This window comes from Saccoglossus kowalevskii, chromosome 15 (assembly GCF_978046115.1).
Source record: "Saccoglossus kowalevskii chromosome 15, keSacKowa6.1, whole genome shotgun sequence".
Lineage (NCBI taxonomy): Eukaryota > Metazoa > Hemichordata > Enteropneusta > Harrimaniidae > Saccoglossus > Saccoglossus kowalevskii.
Genome location: NC_140655.1, coordinates 7,296,096 through 7,312,281, shown reverse-complemented (window position 1 = coordinate 7,312,281; position 16,186 = coordinate 7,296,096). Strand labels below are relative to the sequence as shown.

The 16,186-nt window shown below is 36.4% G+C and overlaps 1 protein-coding gene across 2 annotated transcripts in view; it reads right to left on the bottom strand.

The window, feature by feature from the left end:
- Positions 1-620: 620 nt before the first annotated feature.
- Positions 621-16,186, bottom strand: part of LOC100375162 (uncharacterized) — a 34,134-nt gene continuing 18,568 nt past the window's right edge. The window contains exons 3-7 of one of the 2 annotated variants that reach the window (XM_002732042.3): positions 15,502-15,588; positions 14,148-14,251; positions 12,652-12,807; positions 7,611-9,930; positions 621-7,070 (exon numbers count right to left, since the gene is read on the bottom strand). In XM_002732042.3, the coding sequence (XP_002732088.1) occupies positions 1,438-7,070; positions 7,611-9,930; positions 12,652-12,807; positions 14,148-14,251; positions 15,502-15,580 (8,292 nt within the window). In that variant the 5' untranslated portion in view covers positions 15,581-15,588 and the 3' untranslated portion in view covers positions 621-1,437. The remainder of the gene's footprint in view (positions 7,071-7,610; positions 9,931-12,651; positions 12,808-14,147; positions 14,252-15,501; positions 15,589-16,186) is intronic. The other variant, XM_078006948.1, reaches the window with a different exon arrangement.

Below are 16,186 nucleotides of genomic sequence, written 5' to 3'. Positions count from 1 at the left end.
TGTTTCTACGATATGTAAAGGTACACTTAACAAATGTGTTATCTAAATTTCTTACTCAACACTAACTACTGTAACAATAAAAGTACAAGTTAACACTTGGGTAATACGTCGACGAAAACAAACACCTTGTATACAATGAAAGGATAATACGGTTCATAAAAAACTAATTTCTAATAACAAATGCAGTAACAAAAATATTACTGCATTCCCCCAATGACTGTAGAATCATTTTGTGGAATGTTGCCATGCGCATTTCAGTAGTACACAATTCTACTATGCAATGATTATTGCATAACTAATCTCCAACACACTTCTTGTAACACCAAGAGTAACTGTAACAGTACTTCCAATGTTTGACATCAAAAACGAAATGCAATTTGGTCACTCATCACAAAAAAATATAAAATCATAAAAATCGCATTATAGGTTGTTTAAATTTATGGGCACACATATGAAAGATATGAGTGCACGGTTTGAGAAGAGTCAGCACAAATCATAGAGATGTAGTATTTTGCTACTATTTTAAACACAAAAAAACACGACTACTAACAAAACTACTAGCGCTTTACATTAATTACGTTTGAAAAGTCGCGCTGTGCAAAGAAAAATTAAAAACATCCTTTTGAGAGACTGAAGTTTTACTAAAATAAAACAGCCAAAAACAGGTACATTCCAATAATGCCACTAGGTAAATACAGCTTATAAAAAAATTACACTTTCAAAAAAATGCAATTAACAAAATATTAGAAATGGTTCACTTTTGCATCCGAAATATGTCCACTGCCACAACAATCAATTATATTTTGTTTACGGATCATAACTTCACAATCAAATATGTACATATATTTAACATTAGTTGCTAACATCCACAATTAAAAATCACATTACTGAAAGAAAAAAACAAAGTAAACACAAAGGAATCAATTGTATGGCAAGTAGCACCTATTCAGTCAGGTGAAACGTGCATACACCCCCAAAGAAAAGTGTAGGATAAAATAAAGTTTTATTAAATATTGAAAAAAACGATAATGCCGCTTTGAAAGTATTTTTTGGTTTGAGCACAATAGAAGGCAGTGAACACTTATTAAACGAACAACTTTATATAATGCATTTTTGTAAACAATTAAAATAAAAGCCCTTGGTTATGAAAAGTTTTAATACGTCCCCTTAGCGATGATGCAAACTACAGTCAATTTTCATGATCACGGCTTCACATAAACTGAAGCACCAGAAGCACAAAAGTAGTGTCATCCACTCAGGAGTTACTATAAAATAAGCACAAATAAGGTGCATACTTTGAAATGTGACTACATTCTAGATACAGGGTCCCGACAGCTGTCAAAAGATCCTTCATCGTGAATTGCACGATACTGCCTTGAAACAAATGTTTTCAGGCACTGAAAGAAATTCATGTCTTTTCGTTATTGCTAATTACGTTCAGTGTCCTTGAGCGGATTGTTCTGCTAATCTCTTTTTCCTCAAAAACAGCGCTCTTTTATGAACACTTAAACCCATTCTTCTCCTGCGTTTTGAACCTTTCTTCCGTCGCATTGGTTTCTCTCCAAGTGAATGTTGCCCAGAATTGTCAGGCTGCCCACCAACAACTACAGGTTGCTTATACGCTTTTCTGCTTGGATCCAGCTTCTCGTGCAGTTCATCAACTTTCATATGACTGTTTACAGTCACATGAGGATTATTTTTGAAGTTGCAAACATCAATGTGTTTTCTCAGACTCTCAATGTAGGTAAACTGCCGCAGACAATGTGGACATTTGTGTTGCTGTATTAGTTGTTTGCCATGTTCATCATACCCAAACATCATTTTGTCTAATGTTCTCTGACAGCTGGCCATTTTTTCCCTATCCCTGTTTGGGCACATTTTCATATGTTTTCTAAGATGTACCAAGTCTACAAACTGTCTAGCACAACCTTGGCATTTTGTTGTATTGGAATCGGCATACTTCAAATTAGACTGAACAGAATTATGTTTAAGTGCTTTAATCTTCAGTTTGTCAGCAACTGTTAAACCCCTTTTTTTAACGAGTTCTTGTATTTTCACTTTTTGGCCCCAGCTCCCTCTCAGTCTTCTCTTCTTTTCTGGAGCAGCATTTGTTGCCTGTGTATCAATTTTGACGGCACAAAGCAGAATGTGCTTATGGAAAATAGTGATGTCATCAAATATTATACCACACTTTGTACATGTATTGGTGAATGTGTCATCTGAAATAGGAACAGGGCAGGGTGCCAGTAAGTCAGATGTCTTCTTGCTGGTCTCAACTTCACCAGTTACGATAGCTGTTGTTACAGGAACCATTGATGGATCTGTTAAATTCTGCCTTCTAATTGTATCCAGTCCCAATTCCATATAGGCACAAGATGTGTCAGGGTGCATAACAGCTTGATGACGTTCTAACTTCGAAAATTGCAAGAATTCCTTTTGACATGCAGAACACAAATATGACTTCTCAGTTCTATGTTGCTTATATCTGTGCATGGCTAGATCACTGGTAGTTTGAAACAGTTGGATGCAGTATTCGCATTTGTATTTCCATTCATCAGCATGTACTACCACATGCTGTCTCAAGGCATTGACAGAACTGAATACAATCCTACAGACATTGCATGCTGTTAATATGCTTCCTTGCAATGGCTGTACCTTATGGTAGGGAACAGATTTTTTGGTAGAACTTTCCACATTTGGAAGAGATAAGTCATGTACTGTGGTTGTAGTTAGCGAATGACTTTGTTCCTTCACAGTTGACGGAGCTGGAGAGAATACTGACTTAAAAACAGTACTGCTATCAACTTCAACAGAGTAATCAACTGGCTCATTTAACAACTCATTGTTGAATTTAGCATCTACACCATGATTTTTTGTTAAGTCAAGCGGTGCATCAGAGTCTATCACCAAATGTTCGTGTGGTAGGTTCACTTTTCCCAACGTCAGACTTTCTAACTTCACACGTTTTATAGTCAAATCAATAGCACCATCATCATCCATTTCAGAAGCTGGTCTTTTTACTTGTGGCTTAGGCACAACTACATTTTGAAGGGCTGATGTCAGATTAGCCCCAGAAGGTTGTGGTACATGCATCATCGGCGCTGGAGGTAAACCTGGTGGTACAAATAGGTCACTACCAGTTATAGTGGGGAGAGAGTCCAGGTTCTTGGATGTTAAAACTGGTGCAATTTTGTAAGTTGGCACACTGGGTTGCAGTGGCGCATTGGATTGTTGCCCATTACTCAATGCTGGCCGAGAAAGTTGGGGATTATGTGCCCGTATGTTTTGTATAGCTGCAGCTAATTTTGCCCCCGGCTGTTTGTTGGATGCTCTGGCTTGAAGTTTTTGTCGTACTGTCAATCCTACAGGAGAGTTTGCGATGAATTGTGGAGCCTGTGGAGTAAATGGCATCCTCATTACTGGCTGCTGTAGGTCTCTCTCAAGTAGGTTCTGTTGTTGCACAGATAGTTCATATCTAGAACTGGGTATATTTACTGTGCCCACATAAGGTTGAGTGAACCTTACAATATTTGGCTCTTGCAAGTTTTCTGTATATGCATGCTGTTGAATGATAGGAGCTTGTGTACTGTTAGTGAACACAATTTTTGTATAGTGTTGGCCAGCTGGCATCTCTGTGTGCTTTTGAGGAGCGGAATTGATCTGTGACTGGGTGGGTGTATGATGCGGCATACTCTGTCTCTGCTGCAATCCTGACATTATTTGTTGGAAGTTCCTGATATATTGATTAGATACGGGCTGGTTGGTTGGGGTGTTGGCTACAAATTGCTGTTTGGAAGTCAACTGACTTTCTTTAGGTCTGCAGGTCACATCTTGTGCATTTTCAATATACTGCCATTGAGTTGTTGGCACTGTACGTGGAAGAGTTGGTACACTGTTAACCAAATGCTGAATATTTCTTATATCTGATTGAATATCTGGCATATTGTTTGCTGCATTCTCTAGAGTCACATATTTTTCATTGGCTGGTTTTGCTTCGAAAGGCTGTTTTACATTGGTTACATTAGCATAATTTCTTGATGAGGTCTGCACGTATCCACTAATAGAATGAGAAGGCATATTCAAATTGCCTGCCTGCTGTACTGGATGTAGTGACTGGGCAACATCTTGTGGAAGTGATGGGGTTCTGTGAACTGACTGTGGTGACACTTTTGTAGTACCAGATTGATGTGCAAAGGGTGTTGTTGAATTTGTTTGTGGCGTTCTGAGTGCGGAAACTGTAGGTTGATGCATTGTCAGTTGTGGAGCTATTCTATTAACTAGAAGAGGTGTGGGAGGAACAGATGCAGATTTGGAAGTCATTGTTCGCCTCAAAGTACCAATCTGAGCTTCTGTAAAACGCTGTTTTAGTGCTGTGGCTGTTTGAAATCTTTGTAGTGATGTCACTTGTATTGAGGGTGGCCTCAAGGGTTTCTGTGTATTATCACTAATTGGTGTTGTAGGATGTGAAAACTCCACTTGCTCAGCACATGAAACTGGAATCTTGAGAAGAGACTGTTGTTTCTGGTTTCTTTTCAGCATAGCAGGATTGAAATCTATTGGTCCACGGCTTCCTTGAAAAGGTGGTCTGGTGGCTACACTAGGTGGATTTCTTATTTTAATGCTATTTGGTTTCACAATTTGATCAGCAGGTGTTGGTTGTTCACCATTGATTAGAGAATTTTCATTTGAAGATGGAGATGCTATATGATCAGAATATCCTGCATCGCTCCCTGGATTAACAGAGAAGTCAGACTGTGCATAAGGTTGCAAGATTAGATCATCCTCACTCTCAACTGTATTGAGAGCACAGAATTGATCATTTTGATTCATTACAGAAGGCAGTTGAAACTGGCTGTGTACCATAGTAGTTGGTTCCTGCATAACACTTTGGACTGCAACAGGAAAGTTGGGAACAATGAGAGAAGTATCTGCCATTGGCTGTGGGTTGTCTACATGTAGAATTTGTGATGCATACATGTCATCCTCAAGTGACTCTACATGCTGAACATTTGATATTTTGATCTGTGACACTGATCCTTGTGAAGTTATTGGGGTGTCTGTGGAAGTGTTTACATCTATATCCTCTTCAAGCACTTCATTCCCATCAAAGGAATGGTGAACAACACTCTCTGCAGCACTGTCCTGGAAATCATCTGTTCTATATTCTTGAGTAGAGTAGGCATCATTATCTTCCACAACGTCTTTTGTAGCTTTCACCAATAACCTGTAATTTTTGTGTACATGACTGGCATGGCATTTTAAGCTGCTGGACTTGGAGAATATTTTCCCACATAGAGGACATTCATGGTCTTCACCAGGAGCCTTCGATGGAATCTCAATCACATCTGGAACACATTTGTTCTCATTGGGAATCACAGGTTTTTCCATTAATCCATTTTGTTCATGAGTGCTAAGGATATGTCTCTGCAGATCAGTATCATAAATAAATGTGATTTTACACTCTTCACATCGATGAGGTCGAAATCCAGAATGTAGCTTCTCATGTCTTCTACAGCTTGTACTTGCAGAAAACCGCTTACCGCAATAAGTACAGCTATGAGGTTTCTCACCAGTGTGAGTCAGAATATGTCTCTCCAAACCTTGCTTGCAAAGAAACTGGCGAGGACATTCTGGACAATTAATAGTTTCTTCATTTGGATGAATACTCATATGATCTGCTAGATGCCTGTGGGACTTAAGAAGCAGGCCACATATTTTGCAGGGGTACAGTGGTTTATGGTCACCGACTTCTTCTGCATTATCAACTTCTTCTTCATTAAACACCATGTCAATATCCTCAGTTTCATCTTCTTGATCAATAGCGCTTCTCAACTTCCGTTTGCCAGCAATAGGCTCCAACTCGCACTCAGGTTGAATTGGAATATCTTCTTTATCACCATCCACAATATCTTGATCAACAACTGAAGTGGTTCTTTCTTTGACAGTACCTCTGGTCCTGATTTTTTCTCGTTGATGAACTATCTTCACAGGCTTAGACACAGGCGCAATGGTTTTGTATTTATCTTCAATATGGTATTTGAAATAATGTCTTTTCAGACTAGGCTGAAATTCCACTGCAATGGGACACAGTTGGCATTTGTAGTAAGCTTTTCGTCTTTTGCCTCTGACTTTCTGATTTATCCATTTCTCTTGAATATTGAATCCTCTGAAGTCAGTATACATAATGGGTTTCCCATTTTCATCCAACTGTAGTGGCATATAAACTTTCGGAATATGTTGTCGACCAAACCACCCTTTTTTGAATATAACTTCAGTCTTTTTACCTGAATTGCAAGTATTAGCAATGTCTTCACTAATTATATTTTTCTGTATATCTTGTTTCTTGTTAGTGATGAAGAAAAGTGTTTCATCTGTATCACAATTTGGAGAGTTTTCCACTTCTTCATTCCCAAGAACACTAGGTTCAATATTCTCAAATATGGTGGCAGTTTCGTTTACACCTGTTGCTTCGTGCATATCATTTATGCAACTGGTGTTAATGTCAGTTATTTTCAAATTGACAGCACCTTCTGTCACACCCATATTCTCAACATCATTTACACATGCAAGGTCAACTGCATCACACATGGTTGGTACAGCTTCACAGGGAACTACATCTATGAATTGTTCATGGTTCACTGTGTCTGCATTGGGGGTTGCATCGCGTATCTGTTTATTCAGTAGGTTTACTCCTTCCAAAGCCTTGATGTGTTTGCCATCTACAACTGTACATTCAGCTTCTTCTGACCTTTTCATTAGCTTAGCAGTATATTTGCCATCTAGCAAACTATCTTCAATAAAGGTTTGTCCAACACCTCTATCACAGTGTGGTACATGTGCACTAGCATGCATTTCAGATGTAATGTTATTATTTAAATTGACAGCATTGTCTATATCATTGTTGCTATAAAATTGGATAGCGTTTGTAGCACCAGACTTTATTGCATCCACAGAGTTCATTTTCTTGGTACGGCAGGTGTCGGCCATGGTTTGGCGAGAAGGTAACTGAATATTAAAACTTGCTGCAACTCTTTCCAAAACAGGCATTCTTAAATCCTCTGCAACATGAGCTGAAATGATATAAAGATCATACAATACATCAGAACAGTTAAACATAGAAGTTAATACAAAAGACAGTGATTGAAAGAATATTTAAGTTAGCAACATGGTATGATACATACATTCTGCAAGTTACTAAGCATGCTACTATAACAACCTTCCACCAGATATTGGCTTCCATATCATCCCTTAGACAAACATTGGTATGCACTACTATATTTGTCTTTATCCATGCTTTCAGCATATAGTTACAATATTTTCATTTAAATCCATTTATACATTTATTGTGTAACAGCTATTAAAGTTAGTTGGCAATGAAATTAACATTTTTATATTTGTCTTGCATATAGAAAAAAAATATTATGCAATGTTGTAAAATAATCGGGTATACAAGTATCTTCTAGCATAATAACATTTCAAAACCATTATCACAATTGTAAGCAGTGCATTTGCTCTATTAAAGGTGCTCTCAATGTAAATCAACCAAATCAACTATGTATCTATAATGAAGATTCACTTGTCATAGAGAAAATACTGAATTTGAATCTTACCATCACTATCATCAGTTTGAAAACTTCTATCCAAATCAGGCAACCCATCAGTTTCTACCTTGTCATCTCCATAAATGGCATTAACACACGGGTCCTTATTTACAGAAAAATCTTCTTCCTCATCACAAAACCTCTCCCGGCCGGCAGCAGCAGCAGCGACTTTTTTTTCTACTGTGTCTTTCACATTTCCATCAGATTGGACTGCCTCATGTGCATGTTTTTTCTCAAACTCTAAATTCACAACTGGTCCAACTGAGCTTGCAACATCTTGAGCAATATTATCTGCAACATGAATGTTCAAGACACTTGTTGGCTCCAAAATTGTGTCTGATTTCTCTGCAACCATCGTGTGTTCATCGCATGCCAGTACATCTGTATTTATATCCATGGCTGCTGGTTCGGGTTCACCACAAGCTAACTTTCTAGCATCAAGTTCACCAACATTCATCATGCCATGGTTTGGGATTTTTTGTTTATGTGATTTTTCTATTAACAAATCTCCAGTGCTTTTTGCATCTCCCAATACCATATCTGCATTTACAACTGCCCTTTCATTGCTAACTAATGGTGTTGCACCATCATTATCACCGGTCTTTGCGTCATCAGTACGAGTACAATGTCCTACTTTTTCTGCTATCATCTCTACAGTTTCAATGTTCCCATTTCGTTCAGCATGTACAAGTCTCAAATTCAACTTTTGTTCATCGTCTATTAATGGGCTAACATCATTATGACCAGCAGCCTTTGCATCATCAGGTTGGTGACTTTGTTCCTCTAGGTTTTCTTCCATCATCTCCTCAGTTCCATTATGTTCAGCAACTACAAGGGAAGCATGATTATCCATAATTAATGGCCTTACACCAGCAATCTTTGTGTCATCGTTTTGGTTGCTTTGTTCCTCTACTTCATGTGTTAGCTCTCTAGCTGCAATAGTTTCAGTTCCAACTGCAAGTGTTGAATCCATCACATCACCATTTTGACAACATACTGTTTCTGTGACCTTATTTTTTGCAGTCATCTCTGTATTACCTTTCACTATCTCAAAATGAGTATCAACTGATGCCAATGTTGAATTTACTTTTTGTTTAACTCTACAATCTACAGTCTCTGTGGCACCATTATCAATACTTTGTTTCACACTTTCAACCTGCATGTCTTCATCTCCTGCTAGGAACTTGGGATTCTTTAATCCATCTGTGAGGACGGAATTCAGCAACAGTTTATCTTCTACCACTTGACGTACATTTTCATTACTAGCTCCTGTGGATTCATTCTCGATATTTGAATTTAACTGCATAGTAGTTTCTTTTGCAGTAAGTGGGAAATTTGCTGTCGATGGTGGCAAATCTTTTGCTATTATTCTCCCGTCATCAGGCCCACAGTCCTCAATACTGTCACTAGTCTTTCTAACTGTGGCAGCAGCACTCTCATCAACTTGCTGCTCTTTGTCTTGGAGTGGAAATGTTAATACTGATAAGTCCCAGGGAGCTACTGCCTCCTTTCCACCATCACTACCAGAAGTATATTCTGCCTCACCACCATTGCTACATTTTTCCCAAAGTTGGACACCAACATCTGCACTAATTTCTTCATCAGTCATCTCCCAATTTTCTTCTGTCATTCCACTATACAAGCTTGAATGATCATCTTCCTTTTCAAACCTTTGACCATCTGCCAAACTCTCATGATTCTTTAAACCCTTTTCAAAATCATCTTTTAGAATATCCTTATTTTCTAATTGTTTCTGCATTTGTTTCTTTTTTTTCATAAGCCGGATGTTGTTTAAAGATCTCCTCTTTTTTTGTAACAAATCCAGTCTTTCCTCATCAAACCATTCCTCCAAAGATGCTGATCGACTTCTTGTTCTCCTTACTATGCTGCCCCTGGCTCGTTTCCATTTTCTGTGTGGAGCTGTCTTCTTGTTCACTTTCATGTTTATCCCACGAGCACTTTGTGTTACTGATGAATTTTCAATTGTGCATAATGAATTTGCAAGGGGTGTATTGGTTCCTTCAACTGCATAATGTTCTTCTTTGTTATCTGCTTCCATGCCTAAATCATTGTATCCAATATTCATTGAAGCCTTTGATTCTCCAGTTCCACCAAGTTCATCAGTTTTTACTGTAATACTGCTCTTAGCTATGAATGATCTTTTCCTTTTGGGGGGCCTTCCACGTTTCTTTGGGACTTTGTGTGCTATAGTCTCTGTGACTGCAACTGGGGATTTTTCTGATCCATTTAAATTACTTTCATCTTCCCACTCTGCATTTTCTGCTGGGATATTATACCAACATAATAATTCTTCGTTTGGATTCACATCCTGAAAATTAACAAATGAAGAAAGGCTTAAACAAGCTACAAGTAATTTTGACTTTGTTTTTTATTTCTTAGATTTGTAAAAGTCCTTTTGAGTAAAAGCATTGAAATATTGTCCAGGTACAGAATGCTGCTATTTACACTTTCAAAACACCTCTTGCTTGACCCAGGATAAGATTATACTAATTGGTATACTGAACCCAATAGATAGCTTTGGATTATTTGTTACAGAAACAAATGAGTCACTGTCTAGTCTGAATTGCTAACAATGATACATGTATGCATACATTGTATATACATGTACTTCTTTCAAGACTCTGCCTTTTCATAGGAAAATAAAGTAGCTTTGGGACTGAGAGTAATTCATTTCTATTTTTTTTAAATTACATAGTAGTGGGTCACTGTGCCACGATGCCCCAAAGAGACAAAACCAGGAACATTCAACAAACAGGCATTGACAGGTTAAAATAATGGTTTTATGGTCCAGATAACAAAATGTACGTCTTCTCTTTGTATCATAAAACAAAATGATGAGCATCGGTATCTCACAAGTTTGAAAGAAATTGACCCAAGAATGCATGTCTGAGCGACAATTGTTAACATTCGGCAAAATTGGACAAAGATCAACAATCAACATTCTTTCGTGTTTTTTTTTTTTTGTATATAATGGCTTTTCAGCAATATAGAACATATATTTGGCATGCAGCTGTGGCAATGTACAAGTTTTCAGAATGGTGAGACTTTGATCATGTGTTAATATTTGCTTATGGAATTAAGTTACAAAAAATCATGTTAATCTTCTGAAAATATGGTTTTTGTATGGGATTGGTTTCTTGCTGTTTGTTTCCATAAAAACATCATATAACGTTTCTTAGTTTTTGGCAGAGAATAAAAGATAATAACCAAAAATATTGCACTTCCACCATACTTTTAAGACTGTTATAATGTAAACAAATGGTGGACGCCCCTTAGAAAGTGACAAAAATTAGTAATGTCAATGAAAGTGGATGCTAACTTGAACAAGTAGACATCCCACACAGCTAATTTATTCAAGTCTCTTTGAATATCAAACAGCTTGAACAGTACAATAGGTCAAAACACGCCTAATTAATGCAGCATTGGCTATCAAAATCTGAATAATATATGATATGTTCATGTTATGACGAAATGTTTAATCCTTTGTGTTTGCACCCACTCGGCTTGGTCCAAAATGCCCTCATTCTTAATCTATTATTTGGCCTAAACATGGAAATGATATGCATACATGTACAGTGTATGATGATAATAATAATTGCTATATTGAAATTATATTTATTTGCTGTTAAGGTATTTATTACGAGTCATCATGCACATAATGGCAAACAAGATTAAAACAAGCCATGCATGGCACAGTCCTCAATTATTGAATTTCAAGATAAATAGTTTTGTTTATAATAATATAGTTGGAACATAAACATATCAGGAATATGATGATTTTGTAACATTAAAATGATTGACATCTTGTATCTGATCTTTAAATGAGTACTTGTCCATATTGAGAAATATTGCTTTAGAACAGCATTAATTAAAACAAAATCGGCCATTTTGAATACATCTATAAATCTATAACATGATGTACAATGAATATCTAATGTTTATACCAAGTTTGAACAAAATCCACCTGTAAACAGCCGAGAAATGGTTTATTTTTAGGATTTTTTAGCACAAAAATGGCCGCCATTCGGCCATCTTGAATCAGATCGTAAAACAAAATGTGCATCAAGGTCCTATAATGTCTAACGTATATACCAAGTTTGAACAAAATCCATCTGTAAACAGCCGAGAAATGCTTAATTTTTATGATTTTTAGCACAAAAATGACCGCCATTCGGCCATCTTGAATCAGATCGTGAAACAAATTGACGTGCATGTATAATATCATGTATGATGTACGTGTGAAGTTTGATTGTGATTAGTCCAGGCATTTCTAAGATACGCACGCACAGACACTCGCACTCACACACACACGCACGGACACACGGAGGTCAAAACACAAGTCCCCGTTTTCGGACTGCGCCCGAACGGGGACTAAAAAGTTTGTATGTGCTTTGAATGTGATTGCATAATGGACTCTACATAGATTACATAGGATTTAATAAAGCTTGATGATAACAAATCAGTATGCAAATTCAATCCTTTGTTTGTGTTTACCCATAGCTGGGTTCATGAAAATAAACTGAGTGTACATACCAAATGCATCACGAAAGTATACAATATGTTTAATAATCCCAATTTTTTTTTAAAAAAGTTTTTCTTTCTTGTTTTCCGTTTCTTGCTACCTTGACTGAAGAATATAGTCATGTTTTTTTACCATGTCTAAATTTCAAACATGTATCTATTCTCAATTGTTTAACCATACAACTGAACAACACATGACATGAAACAGTTTTCATCATAACAAAGTACTATAAACTACTTTTAACTGCACCAGTTAATTCTCGTGAATTTAATGAAAATTTCAATGAGGTTTTTAGTACATGTACACATATTCCCTGTCATGTATTTATGCATTTATTCTAATCACTTCACCTATTTCTCGGCCGGACATAGCAAAGTAATTGTTCTCATGTCAACCCATTTTATCTACGCAATGAAAAGGTGATGAATGAGAGATGATAAAGAGATAAATGGCTGACCTGAATGTTATAAGTGAATGGGGCAAAGGCTGCAAAATGACATGTCATACCTTAATTGTTTTGTAGTAAATTTGTTTGTCACGTTGCACTGCCATCATGTTCTGTTCTTCATAATAGCGAGCACATTTAATATATCTCAGCCAGTTACATTTCTTAATATCAGTAGCATCAATACAGAACAGCCTTCTACCTTTTGGTCCTTTGATCTAAAGCAATGAGAATTATTCATGAGGGAGTGTGCATTATTTGTGAGGCATTGATGCATGACAACTATACTAGAGGTTTATATCACAGATAAGGTGAACAGTTTTGACATTTACATGTAGACAATTCATTGAAGGTTTATTGCTGTGAATGATAAGCATGCCAAAATTACAGAATATATAAAATGCTTCTTCTTGTTCCATAGCATTTTAGTTTTACGTAGAGGTAAAAAGCACATTAAATAACGGACGTTAGCAAAAATTAGTCGATGTGATTTTGGTTGTACACAATTTTTCCTCAAAATAGGTAAATGTAAATTACACAATAGATGGCTACATTGGCCTGCTGCCAGCTAAAAGTAAACGCCTTCATCGTCTATATACACAATGCTTAATGAAGGATTAGACCCATAATCTGTTTTAAATCTAGTGATATCTAGATTGATTTACAGGCATGTGGCAAAGAAAGACGTGCTTTATAATAATGCATATAAATGGAAAAACTTTCTCAGTCGTCACAGCATCTCTTGAATGATTTTTGGCACAATGTTGTTGAAAAGTTGAAAGTTCATTGCTACCATATATGGAAGCCATGAACAACTATATGCTTAAATTCACATCTTTTATTGGATAGCTGACTGACCTTGTATCAGTACAAGCTTTCATTTGAATTTTTGATTGTTTCTAAATTATTCTAACAATGAACTTGGTTTTATGAATGTCCAACTTGGTCACAGCAATATGTTGGCACTTTGCATACTCTCTAGAAAGCACCATCGAAGCGACACTGATTGTCATGTGCATGCCTTTTTGTATCCTATTAATTCAGTCTAGAACAAATTTTGTTTACTAGCAGCGTTTTTAAAATATTTGTTTTTTTTTGGCACCAAAAAATCGCTCAGTGCAGTGAAGTGTAGCAGTGGGCGATGTTTAAGATAAATATACATTTGGTTCAGCTATGACTTACTATATAACCTTTACCACTCCAGTACATACAGTACGACTGGCTCAACCCATAACAACAATCAAACATTCAATGCATTCAAGTCAGGTATTTAGCAAATTTATGTCATGCAATTATCATATCAAATATTGCATGGTTCACTGCACAACACTAATATACTACTGCCACAGTTAAAATTAAGTAAGAGCCAGTTTAAATCATCACTATGGTGGACATGAAACATGTTCAATGAAATATACAAAGCAAAGCACAGAGAAAAAGCAAAAAATTTGTGACCAGAACACTACATGAATGTGATAAATGTGTGAGCTTATGCAATCAATGCCTGACCCTATGAGCAGTACAATTATGACATCACTACTGGTATAAACTTACTCACCTCCCATGAATAATAAGGATCACAATTGTCACTCAGTTTCTTCTTTTCACCTTCATATGGTCCAAATTCAGATTCAGCTTCAATTGTCTCTTTGGCCCAAACACCTTCAAGGAAGATCAAAATATAGCTATTAGGTGGAGCATTGTTTCCTATGTTCAGTTGAGTTTTGACGCAAAATGTTGATTCAAGGTTTATAGCAAACTTTTGATTTGTCGCTTTATAAGCCGACTGAGGAATTGAGGTTTGTAGCTAAGCCGTTAATGTTCAGTTTTTCATAAAAAGTTGAACTGAGTTTTGTTCCTTAATATGTTCAGTTGAGTTGTTGTCTCCTAATGTCGACTCGCAATTTATAGCCAACTGCCAATTTGCCACTTCACAAGCTGGCTGTGAATTTTAGGTTTGTAATCACCCCCCCCCCCCCCGCCACCTTATGTTAAGTTTTGTTACATAACTATATGAATCAAATTAAGTTTTTGTTGATTCAAGTTTCATAGCCAACTGTTGATGCATGTTTTACATATATTTCTATCATTTTTTTTTTAATTCTGAAACAAATGGAAATGACTGTCAAATGGCTACAAAAAAACATTCAAGCACAAACATTTTTTTCTTGATATGGGGTAAATTTTTTTTTTTGGTAATTTTCACTGAATTAATAAATCTTAATTTTGGACAAAGTATGACATTACTTTTCATCTCTGACAAAAATAAAATGAAATTATCGTCAACATTTTCTGTGGAAAAGAGCAGAATTAAATTGAAACTATTTTGTGGATGGTGCCTAGATTTGACTTTAGCGCTCTTGTGAGTTTGCATCCCATTCCAAACCTTATAGGCATAAATAAAGTGCAAAGATTAGTAAAAGCATATCATTTTAATAGCGCCAATGTCATTGGACAATTCATAGTCAAATTAATACGCTAGTCATGTGGTCACACAACAAATCCATCAAAGAAAATCCAGACAAAATGTCAGTCAGTCAGGAGGGAGGGAACTATATTGTACTGGAATTGAGATTCTCTGACATTGAGCTTTCATATATACATGTACATTTTGTACCAGTATTACAGGGAGAGGGAAAAAAACATCAGAAATAGTTTCAAAGTCACCATCTAGCATTACAGATACATCCATTATCTCATTAATATTGCCATTACATTTACCAAAAAATTTGGTGAAGTCTTATTTTTTTCAGTTGGGTTTCAAGTGAAAACCAATCTGTTTTGAGATACAAACAAACCCAGGAGAGAAATCAAAAGTCTTGGCTCTCCTGATCCAAAAGATATCTGCACGACTGCTTATGTCTAAGCTGATCCAGGGGGTCAATGAACTCCCTTGACTATAACTTACTCACCAACTTTATTTTCTTCAACACTTGATGGCTTAAAAAGACAAACAGCTGGTATGGTCATATGTGGCGGTACTACCTCCATTATGAACACTACAAACAACAACAATACATGCAATGCTGTCAGTTATTAATACACACTAAAGTCATGCATTAAACAGGATGGGTGCTTATCACTGTTAAATGTTTAAGTGTTAGTCATGGGGTGAAGATTATTAGGGTCGCATATTTAGGATGTTAGCAATGCATATAAGTAAGTAAATATTGCAAGTATTGTTTAATTATATTTTATTATATTATTGACCGATTTATAATAAGGTCAAGATTTCTAATGATATAGGTTCAAGAGTTCAGATAAGGAAAATGAGGTCACATGATAATATTTTATTTGCACTTCTTGTGTAAAATTGAGTCACTGAGTTTTTAGTTTGGCAGGGGGGTTGTGCGGCCAAAAGGTTAAACCATTGTTGTATAGAATTTTGTTTATTGCCGTGGGCTAAAAATAAATTATAAGTATGGAGCAAACATCAGTGAAGTGCATTAAAGCAAATCACTTCACAGGGCGATGCGAAAATTTATAGGGTTTTCTTTATCACAGTAAATGCATCTTTGAGTGTCTTCAAGCGATAGGTAGTCTTAGAGCAGATTTTACATGAACCACTGAGACAAATTTATTGAGTGTCAGAATAGT